Genomic DNA, 23,854 nt, shown 5'->3' with positions numbered 1-23,854 from the left:
TTGTCTGTGTCAGACTATACTGCACAAGTTTGAAGATGTCTGTTTGAAGATATCCAATTGGACAGCATGAAATTGAGGGCATCCTCAAAGTCATGGACCGTTCAACTTTGATATATCATCATTGTATCGCAACAGTTTTACAAGCCCTTATTAATCAGCCAAGACTCACTGCCATAAGAAAGTGTCTTCATACCACGATATAAAATGGCTTTCATATGGAGATCAGCCTGTGTATATGGACTCCGATTTATATTGCAAAGTATCCCTGTTGTATCAAATCTGATCTACTCAAGTGTGAAGTGAATTCAATCTATATTTCTCCAGGGAGTGTTATATACACACGTCAGTGATGGGGCCATATTTCAGCATATTTGTGCAGTTGGGTCCCTGATGGCGACATATTGCTCAAGGGTCACCGCCTCCATCTCCTTAGTGTGTCCCAGGGTTTGAATTGCAAAGGTTAATGACATTGCTCATATGAAGATACAGCTTTGCTGTTTAAGCACAGCTCTGTAGAGGGGGAGTGACTTTAATTCTGATCTCACATTGCCTGATTTGACTATTTGGAAGATGCGTGAAGGAAATATAATGTTTTTTTAGTAAACTATCGCTGCGTCTGAAATCGCATACTGTCTAAGTAGTACTACATTTGAGTTTACTTCGTGATGTTCTATATAGTATGAATGTGGGTAGTATGAATGAAATTTGGATGTACTACATCCGCCGTGTTGTTACTGTCACATGACAGTGAAGTTGCGTCGCTTCACTTCCATTCATAAATCCCCTCCCGTGGCCTCGTGGGATAATAAATTGTCCATCGAACGCGCACTTCAGAATCTCTGCAGAAATAGTAGGTCACCCAGGGACTTTTGACTGCTGTTTTTCAAATACTATGTATTCGGACTACTCTTTTGGCGTACTCTTTTTCGCATAGAGTAGGGTAGCATTCGGTTTCGGATGCAGCGCAAGACTATTAGTTTAGTCTTTGTTTTATTGTTTTAGTTTTCATTAGCTATTGGTTTGTTTTTAGCTTTTAATAAAATATAAATTTATTTAAAAGGTTAGTTCACCCACAAAATAAAATTCTATCATTGTTTACTCACCCTCATGTCATTCCAAAACCCTAACACTTTCGTTCATCTTCAAAATATAAATGAAGATATTTTAATGAAATCTGAGCGATATCGTTGTCTCCATTGACACTACGCAACTACCACTTTTTCATTTAAAAATGTCATAAAGAGATTGTAAAACAAATCCAGATGAATTGAACAGATTTCATTTAGGCTTTTATTCGCATATAAACGTTCATCAACAGTTGGTAAACGGAAGCTCAAGCATGTTCGCTTGGCGTGCAAGAACCAATGAGGTTTTCGTGTGTTACGCAGCACGTTTGAGCTTCCGCAAGAACCAATGAGGTTTGTTCTCGCGCGTCAAGCAGGTTCTGTTGAGATTCTGTTTATGTTTGCTGATCAATGTTTATATGTGAATAAAATACTAAATTAAATCTGTTTATCATATAAAGCGATCAAGTCCTTTCAGAACATTTGGACTAAACCACTTAATTCATATGGATTAGTTTTACGATCTCTTTACTTCAAAGTGGTAGTTGAGTGGACCGTCAATGGAGGGACAGAAATCTCTCAGATTTCATAAAAAAAATTGTGTTCCAAAGATTCAAATTTGTGTTCATTTGTGTTCTGAAGATGAACGAAAGTCTCACGGGTTTGGAACGACATGAAGGTGAGTAAATTATGACAATTTCAGTTTTGGGTGAACTAACCCTTTAACATTTAGCAAGCGTTGTTTTTATTTATATACAGTATGTAAAAAAATGCATTAAAATTGTACAGTAGTGGCTAGGGGTGTAACGATACCCTCATGTCACGATTCGATATATATCACGAAACTGAACTCACAATACGATATTATTGCGATACTCCAAGTCATATGGTAAAAGATTAACAAAAAATGTACTGTTGATCAAATTGCTAAATTTGGTTTTACATTGGGGTGAACATGAGGCTTGGACTTGGTGCTGGTAACCCATTGCACAGGTAAATGGTGACACCACAATAAAAATGTTCATGATTCTGAAGCTAAAAATACAGAATTATATTAGACGAACACACTTACACTCTGTCACTGACTACATATGTTTAAAATAACGTAGGCATTATCAGGACCCACAAATATCCCCCCCATTGCATTATTATACATTATATCTAACATTATATATAGTAGTTAAAGTAGTACTGACACTAAAACTCTGTAAACTTGTAAAATTTTCACTTTGGGTGAACTATGCACAATACATATAGTCACTATCCACAATATATATTGATGCATTTTTCTATTGGGATATATGGTAATACGATTTTGCATGCGTTTAGCATTTCTTTGAATGAAAGCCTGGCTAATAATTTATTAAAATTAGTTTCTTTGCATTATCACAAATAAAACAATTGACTCCAAGCACAACTACACAACAGAATCTTTTACAAATATTGAATAATATTTCAATAAAGGGTGAAGATGTCAATTTTCCTAGGCCGGAAATCACTTTTGGGAACTACTGTAGTTCATACAGATAGTGTCTTGAACACTGCTTTTTTTCTAATTTCTAGATGTTTTCCATTTCTAAATTACTTTCACTGTCCAGAGAGTGTAATGGAAGATTCCCATTTAAAGGCTCAAATTCTGTGTAGTTTGACTTGTTTTTAGTAAGTAGTTTGGTGTAATATTTTTATATTTCATAAAAAAAAAAAAAAAAAAAAAATTATATATATATTTCAACAACATTTGTCTGTCAAATCAAAGTAAATTTATTACAAACAATTTTGAGGGAAGAAAACTATAAAACATGAAATCACAGACAGGACTCATGTAGACATATAGACAGGACTCGTGATACTGTGTGTCAAGGTCGATAAGATAAAAATATCAGATTATTGGACTTTTTGACACGAAGGTTAGTTTAGGTTGTCATGTCAAATGGAATGAGTTTTTAGCTTGAAAAATATTGTGGAAAATCAAAGTATGAAACCGAAGTGTGAGATTTGTGTTCGTGTTTTGTAATTCTGAAACTTCACAGTTGTTGGTATGGAGTTGTTTGTAGGACATTCATGTATTCTCTCTTACATATACAAAATCATAACTTACCATGAAACTTTCCATCATAGCTTCTTCTCTTTATCTTTATTAGGGTCAATTTGAGAAGGAAGTAATAAGGGCGAGGAGCTATTCCTCCTCATCTGGCTTTTATCTTAGTATGTCCATCTCCCGCCTTCTCCCACCTCCAGTGAGTGGGGCTCCGCTGCACTGCAGGTGGAGAATGAAAATATGAGGGTTGCGTAGAGGATCCAGACAGCTGATGGTGCCAGATAAGAGCTCACTCAGGGAGGTAAAGGACTCCAGCCAGCCCTCATTAATGATGCTGCTCTGGATCGAACAACGCTAGCAGGCCTGTTCGTCATTTCTGTGAGCACTTCTTGTATTACATGAATTGGGAATCACAATGCACTTTCAAACTGCTGAAGATGTCCTAAAGCAGGCACAATGCAATGTTACCAGATTTTTGTCTAGATATGTTCATACCTGAGATAGAGATCAGAATCACAGGGAAGGACGTTGAATGATGCATGGATTTTACTCCACTTGCACTTATTTGGATGTAAGTGTTATGGTGGGTTAAGAGTGGCATAGAAAAGCAAGGAAATAGCTGAGTAGCACTGCAAATATTTTGGCACAAACACAGTGTTTGTCTCTTGCTTGTTGTGGCACATGCTTTTTTCCACCTTGTTTTATTTCATGTATTTGTGGGGTACTCAAAAAAAACAAAAAAAAAACGTTCAATTTGTATTATATTTGTCATAGGCAATAAAAGAGGCTGACATTGTTTAAATAACAGTTTATAAACCTGTCAAGAGTTGATGGGGTGAACAGTAAATGGTGACATATTACTGGCTGACAGAAATCAAATTCCATAAAAGTGAAATTGAAAACACCCTAAAGCCTCTGTGCTGCCAAGTAGACAGCTTATTTTAAAGTTCTCAAAAGAGGGAAGAAAAACTTGCCAGAGCAGTTTGTTGCAGTTTATTTAGAAAAAAAGAGAGAGGGAGAAATAAAGCAATCTAGGCAGAAGGTCAACCACAGCTTATACTGGCCATTTTTTTTCTCCCTCTCGGACTAAAGGTTTTATTAAATGTTTTCAGTGCTCTGAGATTGTCATGCAGTGTGCAGTAGAACTCAAGACCCGGGTTAGGACCATCACTGTTGGTGAACCATGTACTGTACCTGGTTTCCATCTATATTGTTTGGTATATCTTCTGGTTCAAACAGATACAGATGGACCAAATATGTATAAAAGAATGAGAGAAATTACAACGCCCAATATGGTGTCTACAATAAAGGATCAGCCTTTAAATTAAAGGAGAACTCTGGTCAATTTGAACATTGAGCTCATTTTTTTGTACATTTGGAGTGCTGTCAGTACAGAGAACAACGACAAAAATCGGTGTTGCCTACAACGTGTTATCCTCTTTTTAAAATTTGCACCCTGTTGACTTCAATGGGGCAAGTTTTAAACCTGCTTTTAGCCTCTTAAAATCCTTGATGTGTCATTACAAGTGCACAGGTCATGTGAGTGATTCCTTCGGAGTGAACGCGGCTGAATCTGACTGCAGTAGATGTGAAAGATATTAATAAAAATTATGTTTATTCAGCCAGCGCACAGTAATCGATTGTCGAGTTCACGCGCGTGATCATAGGTACTAAACCTATGCGCATGAACTCGACAATCGATTACTTCGGACTTCGACCGAAAACAGGATGTAAATACAGGTATGAGCGCTGGCTGAATAAACCATAGATATCATATATAAAGGCTAGATGTCTCGTGCGCATTGCTGGCTAATGGAGGTCGACGTCCGCACGTGGCGGCCATCTTGCCACAGTGTACTCGCTCACTACTTCAATGGTGCATGTACTTTTAAATAACCATAACTTGCTCATTTTTCTACCGATTTTCAAACGGTTTGGTTTGTTATAAATGTCAGAGATGTAGTTATGACACTGCATACATATGAAAAATTATAACATACATGTTCAAGCATTCGGAATTATAGCCACGTTAATAACGTTTGTAAGAAACCAAACCGTTTGTAAATCCGTCAAGATTTCAGCGAGATAAGAGGATTTGTGTGCGTGCTGATCATTCACCTTAATGCACAGAGCACTGTGACAAGATGGCCGAACGATGATGCCGGAAGTGACTGCGCCATAAGACATCTAGCGTTTATCTATGATATCTATGGAATAAACATAATATCTTTCACATCTACTGCAGTCAGATTCAGCCGCGTTCACTCCGAAGGAATCACTCACATGACCTGTGCACTTGTAATGACACATCAAGGATGTTAAGAGGCTAAAAGCAGGTTTAAAACTTGCCCCATTGAAGTCAACAGGGTGCACATTTTAAAAAGAGGATAACACGTTGTAGGCAACACTGATTTTTGTCGTTGTTCTCTGTACTGACAGCACTCCAAATGTACAAAAAAATGAGCTCAATGTTAAAATTGACCGGAGTTCTCCTTTAAGAAAGCTAGTTGCCTTATTAGTCATGGCACTGCCTAGTCTATTTGCTTTACAGTGTGCATGCACATTAACTGGGCCAACATGCAAATACACTACTGTTCAAAAGTTTGGGGTCAATGTTTTTTTTGCAAGTTGTTTTTCTTTTTTGCTCTCTTATGCTCACCAAGGTTGCATATATTTATTCAAAAATACTGCAAAAACAGTAATATTGTGAAATATTACAAATTATTAGTAAATATTTTTTAATATTTGAAAAAATGATTTATTCCTGTGATGGCAAAGCTGCATTTTCTGCAGCCATTACTCCAGTCTTCAGTAGGGTTTGGTATCGTTTGAATTTTAGTGATTCAGATTCTTATCGATTCCCAGTTTCGATTCCAAAATGATAAAAAAAAAAAAGGTCATACATTTTGATATTTATTCTGTCTTTTTGCAAAACATTCTGTTGCAGCTGTATACCATGAACAAAAATCAGCAGCCCAATGAACAACTAGACTAATATAATTTCAAACATTTTTAAATACAAGTATAATGTCAGTAATACAATAAGAACAAATAAGCAAATTGGCAATAGCACAAATTAACACAAATGAGCAAAGTTATTCAAGATTAAAGTTAGTCAAGATCAGTGATTGGACAGACATGTTTAATAGGCTGCTGTCACTTTAAGACCGAATGCACGGATCCAGTATACTGTTACACATGCGTTTTCTTTCTCAACTGTTCATGTTCACTTAAGTACCAAACTGAGTTCTCTTTCTCGTCGTCTTGTGCTTGAATGGTTTAAAACCACATTAAAATTGGCACACAGGAATCGATAAGCCTAATCGAAGTTTGATTTTTTTTTTTTTTATCAAGTATCCGATTCCCAACCCTAGTCTTCAGTGTCACATGATCCTTGCTGATGCTGATTTGCTATTCAAGAAACAATTGTTATTATTAATTTTAGGGCTTTGCAAAAAAAAAACACTATCATACTATCAACGATGATAAGCTCTGGACATTTTTACTCAATATGAATTCATCTAACAGCCTATCACACAGCAGAAATAAATGCGACAACAGCCAGTAAGTGCATGTTTCTAAAAAGTGATTTCTGTGTCTCTCTGTGTGAATGAACGGCGTGATTTTGTCTGATACACACACTCAAACACGTGATGCTCACAGTGTTTTTAGCGTCTGCCGTCTCAATATTTGAGGACATGAGAACATGAGCTTCATCTCCAGAGCTGCTTTGAGAGTCACTTCACAAGCTTTTCACTATTTAATTTGAGAAAAAACTACCTTCAAATACAAACTGGAACTGAAACTAAAACTGAAAGATCTTAACGACAAACCTTCAAAATAAAAGTTTGGTTTAACCAAGAAATTATTACAGAAATATATCACTACTGTATGCTAAAAAGTACTCTTCAAAGTAATAATAATAATAATAATAATAATAATATTATTTATAAGGAATATCATACAACCAAGATGATATGTTTTCATCCATGGTTTAAATGTTTACACTTCTGTTGTGCAGCATCCTATGTGACAAAAACATTTTTTTTTGTTGTTGTTTGTTGTTATATTTTGATGTGATTACTGTGGAAAAAATTTGTTTCAAATTCCCAGCCCTACTATAAATGTTGAAACCAGTTGTGCTGCCTAATATTTTTTTGTGGAAGCCATGATACATTTCTTTCAGGATTCTTTGATGAATAGAAATGTCAGAAACTGTATCCTTGCTGAATAAAAATATTAATGTATTTTTAAATCTTTAAAAAAAAGTAAAAAAAAAAAAGTTTTTATTTTTAGCATGATTAGAATTAAAAAAGCAATTTGTATGATGCCATTTTGTAGCCAAGTGAACTGACTCGCAAAATCTTTGTTGCTATCCTATTGTTTAACATTGCTCTGTGTTCCATGCGAGCTAACTTTGACATGTTTTACAAATTATGATGTAAAACATTGATGAGCAATTATACAATGTGAATGTCTGCACCTGCAACTTTTAAAAAGTGATCTTGTGTCTTTTGATACTTGACTATTCACACCATCTGACTCTTTATGTGCTGACTTAACTCTTCTTCTTTATTTTCCACCTGCCCCAAAATCAAATCCCTTCTGAGACAGATGCCCAATGGAAATGGCCGCCTGTCCAGCCATAATGTGCCCCCCCAGTACCGCACACACCCCTACTATTCATCTTACCTGAGTCAGGGGATCGACATGGCTGCATGTGTCCCACCCAGCACCTGCCCTGAGCCCAAAGCAGTAGGTCAGTCACACGCACACACACACACACACACACACACACATGCTTCTTTGGGCCATAAACTTTTATCCAGAGATTATCAACAGTGTGAGCAAGTACATCTGAGGGAGGTTCATACTCTGAGTCAAGGGCGCTGTAAAATTTATAAAAATAAATAAATTCAAAGGTAAAACTTTTATGAGCATCATTTGTTCTGGTGACTTCAGATTTAAAGAGACAAGGACCATGTGCTAAGCGCTTCAGTCTTAGAACATAGATATCATAAATTGTATTTTATATTAAAATTTCCTGTGCCTTTTACTCTGTAAAGCTATGTAGCAAAACTTAAACTAGATTGTCTTTTTTAGAAACAATGTATGGCTTACTCTGCACCATTCTCCACTAATTTAGTGTTGAAGGACATTTTAGCTCTCACCGTCAGTGTGAGTATGATTATGGAGTTTCTGTGATCCACCATTCCCGTATGCCTCCAAGCTTGCCACCTGCCCTGGCTGTTAATGATTTTTACATGCTGATTTCCAGTGGTTTCAACATGTGGGTGCCTGTCACCCCCACTATCACTGCGGGGGGTGTTATGTTCCATTACAACACAAAACACTCCAAGTTGGGTGGTCCCAATCTCCAAAACACCCTTACTCAGAGCCCAGCATTGAAGGGTCTGTGATCTATTACACGTGTTCCTACTATTTATATGATTCCGTAATGCAGGGTTTTTTAATCATTTTAATATGAATTAAATGTGTTTAAAGACGTGAGGGCGATCAACAGAATGTAATAACTGCAAGTTATCTCATTATTAATTTGTTTCAGTACAATAAAAACATAAAAGCCAATTAATTAATTGCGAGCAACATGTCTTCATAACACATTTATTATTCTCACACGTACACTCACCTAAAGGATTATTAGGAACACCATACTAATACTGTGTTTGACCCCCTTTCGCCTTCAGAACTGCCTTAATTCTATGTGGCATTGATTCAACAAGGTGCTGAAAGCATTCTTTAGAAATGTTGGCCCATATTGATAGGATAGCATCTTGCAGTTGATGGAGATTTGTGGGATGCACATCCAGGGCACGAAGCTCCCGTTCCACCACATCCCAAAGATGCTCTATTGGGTTGAGATCTGGTGACTGTGGGGGCCATTTTAGTACAGTGAACTCATTGTCAACCAATTTGAAATGATTCGAGCTTTGTGACATGGTGCATTATCCTGCTGGAAGTAGCCATCAGAGGATGGGTACATGGTGGTCATAAAGGGATGGACATGGTCAGAAACAATGCTCAGGTAGGCCGTGGCATTTAAACGATGCCCAATTGGCACTAAGGGGCCTAAAGTGTGCCAAGAAAACATCCCCCACACCATTACACCACCACCACCAGCCTGCACAGTGGTAACAAGGCATGATGGATCCATGTTCTCATTCTGTTTACGCCAAATTCTGACTCTACCATCTGAATGTCTCAACAGAAATCGAGACTCATCAGACCAGGCAACATTTTTCCAGTCTTCAACTGTCCAATTTTGGTGAGCTCGTGCAAATTGTAGCCTCTTTTTCCTATTTGTAGTGGAGATGAGTGGTACCCGGTGGGGTCTTCTGCTGTTGTAGCCCATCCGCCTCAAGGTTGTGCGTGTTGTGGCTTCACAAATGCTTTGCTGCATACCTCGGTTGTAACGAGTGGTTATTTCAGTCAAAGTTGCTCTTCAATCAGCTTGAATCAGTCAGCCCATTCTCCTCTGACCTCTAGCATCAACAAGGCATTTTCGCCCACAGGACTGCCGTATACTGGATGTTTTTCCCTTTTCACACCATTCTTTGTAAACCCTAGAAATGGTTGTGCGTGAAAATCCCAGTAACTGAGCAGATTGTGAAATACTCAGACCGGCCCGTCTGACACCAACAACCATGCCACGCTCAAAATAGCTTAAATCACCTTTCTTTCCCATTCTGACATTCAGTTTGGAGTTCAGGAGATTCTTGACCAGGACCACACCCCTAAATGCATTGAAGCAACTGCCATGTGATTGGTTGATTAGATAATTGCATTAATGAGAAATTGAACAGGTGTTCCTAATAATCCTTTAGGTGAATGTATACTGTAAATGAGTATACTGTACATGCAAATATATAGCTAGCTGTCTTTTTTCTTGAAGTGGGTCTCTCAGAAGGGGATCATCATATGTATTTGGGGGGTCTTTGGCATCCAAAAGTTTGAAAACCTCTGCCGTAATGAACTTAAGTCAGCATAGATGGCATTTTGTGTGTGTGAGTGAATTAAACTAGGCTAATCAACTACTACAGTTACAACTTAAAAAAATGTTTTATTCAAGACTCAACCTGTTCGAACCCTTTGGTTAGGAAGAAACTAGATGACACGAGTGACCATCCAGACTAGTGTGGCCTGAGTTTGATGGGGTTTGCACTCCCTCTTCATTCAGATCCCCAAACATCTCATAGTGTTTTATTGTGTCATATTCACAATCACAACTTCTACAATCAGACCTGATTAGCTGTTCCCAGCATTGTTGTTTTCTGGTAACTATAGAGGACTTTGAGGTATTACTACTTGTACTGTCAAGAGAGATTAAAAAAGAGGCAACTCCGTAAATGACAAGCATTCAAGTTTAATTATTTTCAAAGTAGCTTTACAGTAAGATACAAAGGCGCCTGGTTTTCTCTTGAGTCCTCTGTACTGTTTCTGTGGCTCCAGTGCTTGTGCGGCATGTATTTATTTTCCCTAGCGCTGGGGTAATCAGTTGGCCAAATATGAGGCCAAATAACCTTCAGGAGTGCGACGCTGTCCTTTCCGAGCGGCCCCCACAGCTGTCTTTGGAAAATTGCCTCTGGGGTTAGTGAGCGGGAACAAGTTAAGATTTACAAACAATGATGAAGCTTGTCATGCGTCTTTCTCCATCCGTCACGAGCGGCGGCCTGCCGGGGCGTCGAAGTGTTCTTCATAAAGCTCAGCTCGCTGTGAAATACGCCCCTGTGCGCTCTTTACTGCTGGGAGCTCGTCAGCAGCGCTCCGCCATAAATTGCCTGGGCCGGAGGTGACACTGCACTCCATCACCCGGCAGGGCAGCCTTACCTCCGCCCGCATCCGCCCCCACCCGCGGCAGCCGTCCCAGCCCGTGAGATGATGTGCCCGCTGTGAGTTATGTTGGAATTTCAGTGTTATACGAGACAGTCTATGGGTTTTACCATTTTTTCTCATGCTTTGTTTTTTCTTTGTCACCGTTTATTATTGGAAGATTCAAAGTTAGTTTTGTTTGCGGTCTGGGCCTAGTTTACGGTTTTGGAGAAAGTGGACAGGGGGCTTTCTGTTTGCCAGCAACCATATTTGAAGAGAATATTGCTGGGCAATATGGCCAAAAAATTATATCTCTGTATTTTTTTTTACTTTTTTCTATTTTGGATTAAAAACAAATCTGTGTTTATTTAAAAAAAAAAAGGTTATTTTATATCCTGCCTAATGTTGTCCTACAAACGATGTTCATATTGAAGGTTATGAAAACAAATATAGCGAATATAACCACGTAGGCTATGCTATATGTGCAAAAAAAGTGGTTAAACCCACATTACATTCTAACATTGTAACAACAACATTACAATCTAAAAACAAAAATAATGCTTTTTAAAGCATTAAAGTTAAATTCACTAAATTAAAAATGAAAATAAGTAAAACCGAAAGCACAGACTAAATGTTAACTGTAAGAGGAACACACATTCACTTATCTGAGCTTAGTAACTTAGCCCACATTTGATTACCCCATTACACTTTACAGTTATCATAACAATACACTTAATTGTAGGTTTAAGGTTCTACATATATGACACATTTAATGTCCAACTACAAATATTTCGTCAAAATTATGGCTCTCCTCTTCTATTGTGCTCTATCTGTCTGATGCGCATGTGTGCAGCGCCGCTCGATCACTGAAGTCTGTGAAGTTTAGCGGAGACTCGTTTAAGCATAAGGCTCGTCCACTCCTGACAGCAAAATGGATATATTTGCAAGACTTTCTAACATTTACAGATGGAAAAAGTAACTTTTAAATGTGGTGTTTTCCTTAGTGCATACATAGCTTAAATCTCAAATGCATTAAACAGCACAAGTACCTGCCAGACCATCTAACAGAGCAAGCCACTTTAAACTATACATGTTAACTAGGCTATATCTTACGAGTTATTTTGAAGCCTTTAATATAAAGCATGTCTCATGTTTAGGACAAATTGGATTATGCACTTTCCCCACAACAGGTCACCCTGTGCCCTCTGCTATTTTTCAGATGACCTCTTAATATCAATCTACTGTATGTCGATATAAACAGTAATGCCCATCCTAAATCGTTAATAAAAAATATTGGCCTATCAATATATTGTACATACCACCCAGCTCTAGAAGAGAATACGTGGCTTTCAGAATACAATATTCTAAAGATATTGTTTCGTAGTGCACACGCCTTTTCTAAAAGTAACACTATACACATTATTAATTTATTTTCTTTTTTGGATATGGTTCTATGGTAATGTTTTATTTAGCTTGGACCAAGCTAATGTTATGCTATTCTTTGAAATACTATACCATTTAGTATCCTGTAAATATAGTATGGTATTCATTCAGGTCTATTACATATTTTTTTAAATAGTACAATGGTATTGTTATCTCATACATCACTGTACACCATGTTTCTGCCACAGTACTTTTTTCTAATAAGTAAAACAATTTTTGTTGCTGTCCATCAGCAATGCTTTTTATTTGAATACAAATATGGTGAAGGGCTTTGTTTATAGGTAATTAATTACACATTCCAGTCACATCGAATCATATGTACTGTGCTTTAGACATATATCGATCGGTCTGATGCCGTTTACAAACCACAAATTTAATGGATGCAATTCTTCTCGGTCAGAATGTTATATCACTTTCAGAGGCGTCAGACCCCCTGTAAAAAGTTCCAGGAAAACAACAAAATCTCATAGGAGCAACCAAAGAGCCCATTCATTCTCTTTCAATGCAGAATAACAAAGGGGAATAATGATTCCCTCCCAGCTTCAAGCATAATTGAAAGGTAGCGCTTGAGCAGGAAGAGGTGTAACTTCTCATCTGACAGAGAGGCTGTGGAGCTTTTTTTTAACCTTTAATCCATCCTGTTCGCATTATTCCTCTTTGGGACATTCATAGAACTCTGGCACAGCCTGTGCCCTCGAGGTTAAGTGCTGTTACATGTGTCCCTTTATTTGTTTGTTACACAGTTTCGCTAGCCTGGCTAGGGTTACATATAGGTCATGAGTTCACAAGAAGTTGCATACACTAAATTTGGGGTTGATTATGATTGAATGTTGTGTGATGCCAGTTGCATGACAGCTTATACTGTTGTACTCTCTATATTTACCCGCTTACAATTGGCAGTTTTCTCTTTTTCACCTTTTACACGCAAAACAAAAACACTTGATAGCTTTTGTAATCTGGATCGTATGTGAGTAGTACAGATGATAAGGATGGCTAATGTGCCACATAATACATTTCAAAAACTTTCAAAGGAACTGGTAAAGTCGGATGTGTCTCTGTCAGGTAAATCAGATGGTAAATCAGTGGCCTGCAGGCAAAATCTCTGGCTGGAGTGTTATTTAACCACACAGTCAGTTACTCCTCCGTGTCATGCTGTCTTCCCTTCTCCAGTGCTGATGCTAAATGCTCTGTCTTTTCTCTCTATGGATCGGTTAAATACCAGTGTAATTGGCTGCTCCAGGCTCAAGCACTGTCGTAATGTGTTGTACAACATTTCCATTAACACTTGCCTGAGGCACTGAAGAGATAAAATGGATAATGACTGCAGCCAAAGGTTCTGCTCTCTTTAGCACACTGTCCTCCTCAGGAGACGGTCTGTGTTAAGGAAAGATCTCACTTTATACTCTACCATTCAAAAGATATATATTTTTAAAGGATTCAAGAGTGACAGTAAAGACATTTACTAATGTTACAACAGATTTATATTCTAAATAAATGCTGCTCTTTTAAACTTTCCATTCATCAAAGGAATCCTGAAACAAATGTATCACGGTTTCCTCAATGTTATTAACCAGCAAAACTGTATTCAACAATGGAAATGTTTCCTGAGCACCATATTAGAATGATTTCTGAAGAAACATGTGACATTGAAGACTGAAGTAATGATAGCTGAAAATGAAGCTTTGCCACCACATAATTTTTTAGTAGTAGTAGTAGTTATTTGATTACTTTATTTTATTGTCAAATAAAATGTTTTTTAAAATTTCACAGCTTAAAGAAAATATGTGTTCATAGTTGCTGCAGAGCGCTTTATTTTATGGGAATCGGTAGCTATTAAGAAAGCAAATCTATATTTTAGGCATATTTTGAGTCTTTAGCTCATAGTCACTGGTTCCTTTTCTACACAGATTTAAATTATTTAGTCATTTGTAGTAGCACTTCATTATTTTTGCTTACTAATGGAAGGTGGACATTCATTCTTGAGCAGATTGTTTTCTAAATTTGGTTTTTATTCAACTTCTAACCCCTGCCGTAACATCGTGAATACAACTGAATCTATTAGGTTGTTTATTTCACCCAGGGGGGCTTCAGTCTCCCTCAGAGCCTTGCTAACTGATGCCTGCACCGCTTATTTCTCACTTGTGATTATTTTCTCTCCTTTAAGGATAATAACACAAAATCCCTCAAATCATCGATCCCGTGTCTCAAGTCATTATAGTATATCCATAATGTTTCGACGGATCGGCACGCGGGCCGGGAGAGACGGACAGGTCATTTGCAGGGCCGGCGGAGAGCTGTATCAGTGCCAGTGATTTAACAGGGAGGAGGGCCTGTCAATTCTCTCAGAGACACTTTGAGACTAGGGACAGATTGGGGAACAATACAGGTCTGGAGGTGCTTATGTGTTTAATTAGCCTCTGACCCTGGCATGATGCCTCCTGTCAGACGTTACAGGCCACTCTTGCTGATCTCTAATAGTCCAATAATGGGGACTGAAGTGTCCGATGTGCTCACATGCGAGCTGAATTTTAGCAGCCATTACTTTAGTCTTCAGTGTCACATGATCCTAATGATTCTAATGGCGATTTGGTGCACAAATATTTCTTATCAACAACATTGAAAACAGCTTAATTTTTTTTTTTTTTTTTTTGAGTAGACAGTTCACATAAAGAAATGTTTACAAAAAGAATTTTGGTCCCACTTTATATTAAGGGTCTGTAACTACTATGTACTAATATTTAAATTAATCATGCTTACACTTTATTTGAAGGTGTCTTTGTTACACTGTAATTATACATTTAAGTACCGAGTTATATTAAGTAACTACATGACGTACTTATTATAGGGTTAGGATTAGGTTTTGGTTTGGTTTAGGGTTAGTTGCATGTAATTATGCATAATTTATATATATTACTAACTACATTTAACACATAGTCACATGTAACAATGAAACTCTAAAGATAAAGTGTTACCTTAATCGTTTTATACAATGCACTTACTGTATACATGTCATTACATTGGACAAAATACCTGCATGTAATTACTGCTGTAATTTATTTCTGTAATTACTTCTATAATTACACTAGTGTCCCTTTCCTTACACCTCCCCATACCACCAAACCTGTCCCTAACCTTACCTGTATCCCACCTCAATAGCAGCAAGTGTTTTGCAATACAACATGAACACAATAAGTGCATTGAACCTAACAATTACTCTTTATGTAAGTACATAGTAGTTAAAGACACCTAATATAATAGTGCAACCAGATTTGTTTTATATATATAAAAAATACCTTAGTATTTAGTCTTGCTTGGTGAAGTTAGTTTTTCATACTTCAGGTTTGGATTTTACACATTGGTGCGTAACTTGTCCTGCATGACTTGAATCATACCGCCCACAACACCTTATCATTGTACGGGTGAGTTTTGCACAGGCTACATCACAGACATTTTCTTCATAATAGTTGCATTCTGTTAGATGTGGTGTTAAAAAAAAAAAAAAGTATAACCTAGTTACAATATCTAATGTTCAGTATTAAGTTCATCAGAAAAAAAAATCTGAAGGTGCTCTGAAATATTATACCTAAAAATATTCAAATGCTTTTGAATTTTACTTGTGCAAGCTCATGTTTTTCATTAAGTGTTAAACACGTCAACATCCACCTCCTTTGAGTGCTTCAAACTCCAATGCCAATGTGATTGTGAGTGAGCACTTGACTCCGAGAACAGCATCCGTCTCTCTGCAGCAGCCACGGCTGTTCACTCTTTGAGGAGTCAGCAGCTGTTTAAAGTGCCGCCTCCGTGCTGTAGGCCTGTGTTTTCTGCGCCATTAAGTCCTGCCACAGCTCTAATGATTGAGAGAGACGTGCATGTCATTCCTTGAGGGAACTCCATCTTCCCCCAGCACATCTTCAGCCAAGTCATGTCGTATGGACGTGTGTTTGTCTCTGAGGGTGCTTTCACAGCTTTTGGTTCTGAACAGAGTTTGTTTGATGTCAGAGTTTGGTCCTTTTGGTTAGTGTGAAAGTGTTCAAATTTGGTGGGGTGAACGAATGAACTACATACAAGTGAACGACAATATGGTTCAACTTTGGGGTAAATTGGGAGCTTAGATCCAAACCGGTTTAAGGAACGGTACTTATTCAAAGAACCAGTTCTTAATTTTACCCTTGCACTGCAAACAAGCAGAGACAGTCTCCAAAATGTGTGCAACTTCATTCACGACTAAGGCGGGTGGAGCTCCTGAATGAGGTTTTGCAGACAGTTTGAGGATCCGTAGGAGTTACGAGGTTTGGTCACAAACTCTAGTATGAAGCTATTTAGTATAATGTTCTATTCAAGTTCTGGTATAGGCAAAAAATAAATAAAAATTACATTAACTTTTTCTAATCAAACTGTTTTAAGAACTGTAATGTTACAGAAGGAACACAGAACTGAAACTTAAAAAAAAATATTGATTCTGATTCTGCTCTGAGTGAACCCACCAATACTACAACTGAAAACTATAATTTTATAGCTAATAACCAATAATTTGCAATTCTGATGCAGGGATGACATCAAACCCTGGAAGTCTAATTCGCCGCTGGTTCCTTTGTCATTTTTCTATAGGGTTTTATAATGGGGTTTTTCAATTTATGAGTAAAATAAAGCCTGTGCTTGGTAAACATAACTTGACGATATAAAATAAAATAAAAAGTGTCCAATGTAAATTACAGACACTGAAAACATGAATTTTAAAACAGTTCTGTTTATATTTGAAAATGTATGTTTCTAATAAGTAGCTAGATAAGAAGGGTATGAGAGTATGCAGTGTACGCTGTAGAACAAAACGTTAAAGTATTGTCAAGTTTGCCACAGTTGTTTACCACAGGCTTTATTTTACTCATAAATTGAAAAACCCCATTATAAAAGCCCATAGGAAAATCTTGAAGGAACCGAATTGATCTTCCGGATTCTGACGTCATCCCTGCACCACTCTATTCTGTACTGTTTTGCCAAAATAAAAATCTAAAATCAATTGTTTAATATTTACTATTATGTATAAAATTAACATTCATTTTGAGATTGGCATATGATTTGTAAAATGAAAAAAGGGATAAACGAGCATGTACAATTAAAATCCAATATCCACTAATATTCATAAATTGAATTAATATCAGCCTCCCTGTCTCTTAAACATGTTGGGCAACTCTGCTGTTAATGGAAGATAGCAATTTCACATAGTATGCTCTCTTAAAGGGTTAGTTCACCCAAAAATGAAAATTCATTTTCACATGTTGTTCCAACCCCGTTCATCTTCATAACACAAATTAAAATATTTTTGATTAAATCTGGGAGCTGGATCACTCCTCCATAGGCTTCTAAGGCATTATAACTTGCTGGCCCAGAAAATGTATTAAAGACATCGTTAATATAGTCCAAGTGACTACAGTGGCTCAATCTTAAGGTTATAAAGCGACGAGAATACTTTTTGTGCGCAAAAACCCCCAAAAATAACGACTTTATTCCACTATTCATTTCCTTCTCTCTGGGCCTCGAGTCTTTTCACGTAGTAAAACAGCGCAGCGCTTCTGTGTTGTATGTCACACGTAGGCTCACTATTGGCCGACGCTGGTCATGTGTGTGATGCGTGTGACGTACAACATAGAAGCGCTGCGCTGTTATACTATGTGAAAAAACTCGAGGCCCAGAGAGAAGAAAATGAATAGTGGAATAAAGTCGTTATTTTTGTGTTTTTTTGCGCACAAAAAGTATTCTCGTCGCTTTATAAACTTAAGATTGAGCCACTGTAGTCACTTGGACTATATTAACGATCTCTTTAATAACCTTTCTGGGCCAGCAAGTTATAATGCCTTAGAAGCCTATGGAGGAGTGATCCAGCTCTCAGATTTAATCAAAAATATCTTAATTTGTGTTATGAAGATGAACGAAGGTCTTACGGGGTTGGAACAACATGAGGGTGAGTAATTACTGACAGAATTTTCATTTTTGGGTGAACTAACCCTTTAAGGACTTGTTTAATAAGATCTTACCAGAAAACATTTTATAATTGTTTTCATATGTACATTTATAACACTCTGTGTAATTTTAATCTGTCTTATCTATTTATTATTATTTATTACTTTAATAAAAAGCCTCAGCTGCTGACATAGCATTAAAATCTCAACTACCTACCGACCTCTAATATCAGCCTATAACCTATGTTGAGCAAATGTGCACTGAGCTTTAGACTGATACAGTGACATTTATTCTTAATTTTAATGGCTGTAAGCATGTGTGTATGAGAGCATCTGTATACACGTTCGAGCATGTACATGTGTGTGTGCGTGTGCACCCGCCTGTGTGCGTTATCTTTATGCAACTCTGTGTGTTTGTCTAAGTGAAGGCATTATGGACCCTCATGGCCCAGTGCTGGCAGTATATGAGTTGCAGAGGAAAAAGCTTATCCACAATAGATCAACCCTGAATTACCATCTTCTCTCACATCTGGGCTTTTGTTCACCTTTTCCAAACTGCCAGAAATGATTGAGCTTCTTTCACTATTTCCCCTCCCCTTTTCATGCTCTTTTTCTAAAAAAAAAAAAAAGCTTCCTTTTGTTAAACCACACAAAGACTGTTTAATAGTTTGGAAATCTAAGATAGTCAGCCGAACAAGGGTGAATAGGGCAAAAGTTCAGATGGGAGAATAAGCTCTTTTTGAACAGCGTACAGAAATTAAATCCTCTCTTGTTTCAATACTGGTTTACACTTGACAGACGCGTGTGTTTTTTTGTGTGTTTTTTGCAATACTTGTGTCACTGCCAGAGTGTAGGAAACTTCTTGTTTGGCAACTTTGTGAAAGTTTCATAAATTTCATTCTTATCCAATGTGTTCCCTTCTTAAAGAACCCACTTCAGTTTAAGCTGGTTTTCGCTGTAAATCCCTCCAAAACCAGCAAACCAGGATAGGCTAGGTCAAATTTAGTGTTAAAAATTCAACTTTTTCTGAGATAGAATTTTTCAAAGTCATAAAACCGTAGTGAAGATGCACTGTATATTAAAAGTACACAAACTCCATTTACTTAGGTTTTATCTGCGTATTTAAAGGCCTGATTGTCTGTATTACAGAGCGTTTACTGCTGATCTAACATTAGTCTATATTAAGCGCTAATACAATGATAATCAAAGGCAACGAAGCTGTGACACAGAACATGTCCGCTCGCCGAACAGCCCCACTGCTGATTTACCGTCCCCACAAACGACCTGTCCACTCACCCGCGAGATCTTCCCTTTAATTACACCATAGATTTCCCCCTGATGAACTCCCTCAGAATTAACACAGCCACGGCTAATTCCAGCCCCTCCTCTTTCACCCTCACTCGTGTATTATTGTTGTACAGAGAGCGCCGGTGCAGTTTAGCTACACAAACATTAGTATTAACGATTGGCCAGTTTGGAATTGGTGACAAACTGCAGGCGGAGCGCAAAGTTTTGTAGCCTGAAACCAATCAGGAAGTTAATGAAGAGAAAAATTACTCCTTTTCGCCAGCGGCCCTTAATTACCTCCACGCCAGAGCAGCGCAGATGAAAAAGAGGGAGGGCAGGACGGGATGAGAGCCACAGTAAGAGCCTTTATGCTGCTTTTCTCGGGTTATGAAGGTCAGGAAAGCAGCTGAACAGGATTTGTGTGCGTTGCCCCTCCCGACACTCGTAATTTTGATAGAATCTGTAGAGACTGTAATGTATTTGCTTCATATGCACATTGAGATGAGAGCTGACCTGGCTCAATGCACAAAGTACCATCCATTTTTATAGGGAACTATAACGTTTGTGCTGCTAGTGTTTCGGTTTTACATTTACATAGTCATTTATTTAAGCAGATGATTTGGTCTTTGGGTTAAAACTGAAACATAATAACTGTCAGGGTTTATTTAATGTTGAACAGAGCATGTGATTCTAATGGTAGTTTTTAGTCTTAATTCAGATTTATATGAATGCTGCTATTTTAGCTATCGGTCTACGCACAGACACTGGAGAAGGTCAGCACAGTACAGACTCGTCCTGCACTCAATAGCCGTGTGCAAACTCAGCAGTCTGATTGGTTCAATACGCGTATCTTCAGCTTGAGTGAGTTTGCCAAAGTAGCCAGAACTTGCTGCAGTGTGAGATTTATAAAAGGCACCACTGTCTTTACTTTGTTGTAATGTTGAGAGCTGACAGCACTGCTAATTAATGCTGTTTGGTTTGACTGGAGAAGCTGATAAACTCGAGATCAGAAATACTTCGACAGCATTGTTTCTAACACTGTGTTCTGTGCAAGATTCAGCTTGTTCGCTTTTTCTTTTTTTTTGTAGTTACAGTAAGTTGATGAGATTTTAAATGCAATTTCCCCCCAAAATACTTAAATTACTCTTAGAAATATGTGTCATTTCTTTACATCTGCTTTCAAAGTGATGGTTATTCTATGCACACTTCCAGTCAAATGTTTGGGGTGGGTAAGATTTTTTTTTTTTTTATGAATACTTTTATCCATGCATTCATTTGATCAAAAGTGACAGTAAAGATTTACATTATTACAAAAGAATTCAGAATTTTCTATTCATCAAAGAATCCTGTTTTTACAAACATATTAAGCAGCACAACTGCTTTCAACATTGATGATAATGGCCACAGAAAATCCAGCTTTGTCGTCACAGGAATAAATTATATTTTACAATTGTAATAATATTTCGCAATATTATTGTTTTACTGTATTTTTGATCAAGTAAATGCAACCTTGGTGAAAATCTTACTGATCCCAAACGTTTCAATCATTTACCCTCAAGTTACTTAACACTCTTACAAGTTCACGGTTACACTGATGGTAACCTATCAGAGGTTTTTGTCTTGTTCTTGAACAATATATCATATGTTGATGATTGTTCACATTTCTGACAAATGTTACTTGGCTTTATATTTTGTTTCTAATGCAAAGACATTCAAACATCTTTAAGTGTGGCTTAAGTGTCCAGATACTTTGCCTGGCACTATTGTACTGTGTCAGGATCCAAAAAGCTCACGTTACACGAATGCTTCGGGTGTCGTTTATCACAGATCCCATAACCAGATTATGCTCTGGCACAAAATGTTTTCAATAATAAACAAAAAACTGTTTATCTGATGTCATGATGCATCCTATTTCAGCTTACTCCAGTGGAGTTCAAGACAGCTCAATGATCAACACCGAGAACAAGCTGGAGTGTGAGAGCAGCTCAGAGTCCGGGACCTTCTCCGTCGACTCCATCATAGATGGGGCAACCAAGTAAAACACCCATCTCCCTTTTACAACAACTTGAATTTTTTTTGTCTAAAAATGTAATGATTCTGTAACCAAATCCTACCTTATTGTTCAACATTTTAATGTTAACACTGATCAGGTTGATCAATGTGGTGTTATTCAACTTTGTTAGGGTAATTCTTTCATATTTTTATAGACACAGAAATCAGTTTCTCAGTGATGATCAGAAATGCCGTTTACCACGTTTCACACAGTTTGATAGCTTCAGTTTGTTCACTTTGATGCTGCAGATTTTTAAGACTAAAATGAGTCACTTTCGCTTTCTAGCAGAGCGCCATTGAAAGAAACGGCAGAGCCGAGCGATTTATTGTCACGTATGGGTTCAAGCTCAGTATTGCTGTCATTGGCCTAATGGATAATCTAACTTCCTGTCCATGACCTTCATGCTGCAAACTATATGAGGGCTTCTCAAGCATCCCCGTAGTGTTGTGCGGGACAGTTGGGTTAGAAGAGATACTATTCAATTATGCCTCAATCTCACAGCGAACGGCTTGTTTATTTATGGCCATCACTAAAGGGCATCATTTAACTTCCTGCGCATGATCCAGCTAATGTGCAGTGCTCTTCTGGGCTTTCTTTGTATAATATGAAGCTGTGCCCTTGATTTTAATGGTGTTGGCACAGATAGTGTCCTCAGTCAAGTCACAAATAGAGGAGAAGAGGGACACACAACTTTGTCTTTCCTTTTAAGGCTCTGTTTGTTACAGATGTACATTTAACTACAGATGATTGAAATGAGCCATGTGTAATCTGATTTTTACATTTTTTTATTCGAATTGATGGCCCTTTAATATGCTTCGACAATCAGTATATCTTTTGCACTTATTTACTTGCATACAACTTAATAGTAATGGGTATCTAGCAGAGACAAAACATTCTTTTCTTTCTAAAAATGAATGTAAAATGTAATTATTTTTATGCATTTCCATTTTGTGATTTTGTAAGATTTTGTTAAACTAACAGTTCACAGTTTGATTCATGTGTTAATTTGATTTCCAGACGTGTAAATTCACCCGCTGTATTTTGGTGTTGGTGTCGATGTGCTCTTGTCCTCTGACACCATGATGTTACAAATATTATTATTATTATTATTGTTATGATTATAAAACAGTGCAAAAGCTAATTTGCAATCGTTGTGTGTTTATACACTCTCATGTTCAGTGGAAATAAAATCATTATTGATGAGATATAAAACCCGAAATGAAAATTACTTGTATTTTCTTTGCTCTGCACCCTCAAAACATTCATTCGATTCTGCCCCATCTGCTGTAATCAATAACCCGACCATCTTGTTTTTTTTATTAAATGCACTTACTCTTAATTTCATCCCCCAGTGGTTTTAGTGAGAAGAATGTGGAGTTACCTATATGGCTTTGGCATTATAAATCACTTCTGGAGAGCAGATTGTACAGCAGTATCGATTGATCCTGATATATCACAGAAATTTACTGTCACTTCTGTTTTCAATTAAAGATACAATCAGTCAGATAATGACTTAATTGGATTTTACAGAAGATTGAGTTTTATTGTCCCGTGCTTTACGAGTTTAGTTAAGGAAGGCCGCTTTATCATAGGCTGTCAGCGCTGGGCTCCGGCGTGCCGCCGTGTCCTTCTGTTGCTGCTCCGGGTTTGTGTCCCAGCGACAGCCTGAAAAGTGTCTGTGGATTTGTTTTCCTTGAGCTGCTATTGTGCCATAAATCTCGGCGGGGTGCGTGATAGATAAAGCCGCCCCTGTCCCAAAGTCTCAGTGCATACTGGAGGCGCTAGACCTGCGTTTTCTTAAGTCAGGGCTTTTGGATTTAAGAGAGGAAGAGGTCATCGTAAAAGTGTTTGATGACTACGGTCTGAAACAAGGCCCAGTTTAATCTGTAATAATACATTTATTTGAATTGAATGCATTTTATTTCGAGGGTCCCGTAAAGATATAAAAGAAGATTACTGGAAAGTGAATAGAAAGAAAACATTGAGAGTCAAATTTATGGCGAACATGCTGATTGTTGTTCAAATATTCCATATAGTTATTACAATTACAAAATCAAATATAACATTCTTGACATACAAAATCCTGTTTAGATGAATAGAAATAATACAAACATATTTTGGTTGCACACAGTTTTGCTCATAAGTTTACATACCCCTTGCAGAATATGCAAAATGTTCATAA

General features: G+C 37.5%; 1 protein-coding gene across 1 annotated transcript in view; it reads left to right on the top strand.

Moving 5' to 3' along the window:
- The window catches only part of dmrt1 (doublesex and mab-3 related transcription factor 1), a gene marked incomplete at both ends in the record, with an annotated part of 28,593 nt that extends 6,935 nt beyond the window's left edge, over window positions 1–21,658 (top strand). Inside the window, 2 exons of the mRNA XM_084412811.1 lie at window positions 7,717–7,861; window positions 21,537–21,658. Coding sequence (XP_084268937.1) covers window positions 7,717–7,861; window positions 21,537–21,658 — 267 coding nt within the window. The remainder of the gene's footprint in view (window positions 1–7,716; window positions 7,862–21,536) is intronic.
- Window positions 21,659–23,854: the final 2,196 nt, after the last annotated feature.

The sequence above is a fragment of the Rutilus rutilus genome, assembly GCF_951802725.1.
Source record: "Rutilus rutilus genome assembly, chromosome: 7".
Taxonomy (NCBI): domain Eukaryota; kingdom Metazoa; phylum Chordata; class Actinopteri; order Cypriniformes; family Leuciscidae; genus Rutilus; species Rutilus rutilus.
The sequence above is the reverse complement of the archived record's forward strand: the minus strand, read 5'-3'. Positions and strand labels throughout refer to the sequence as shown.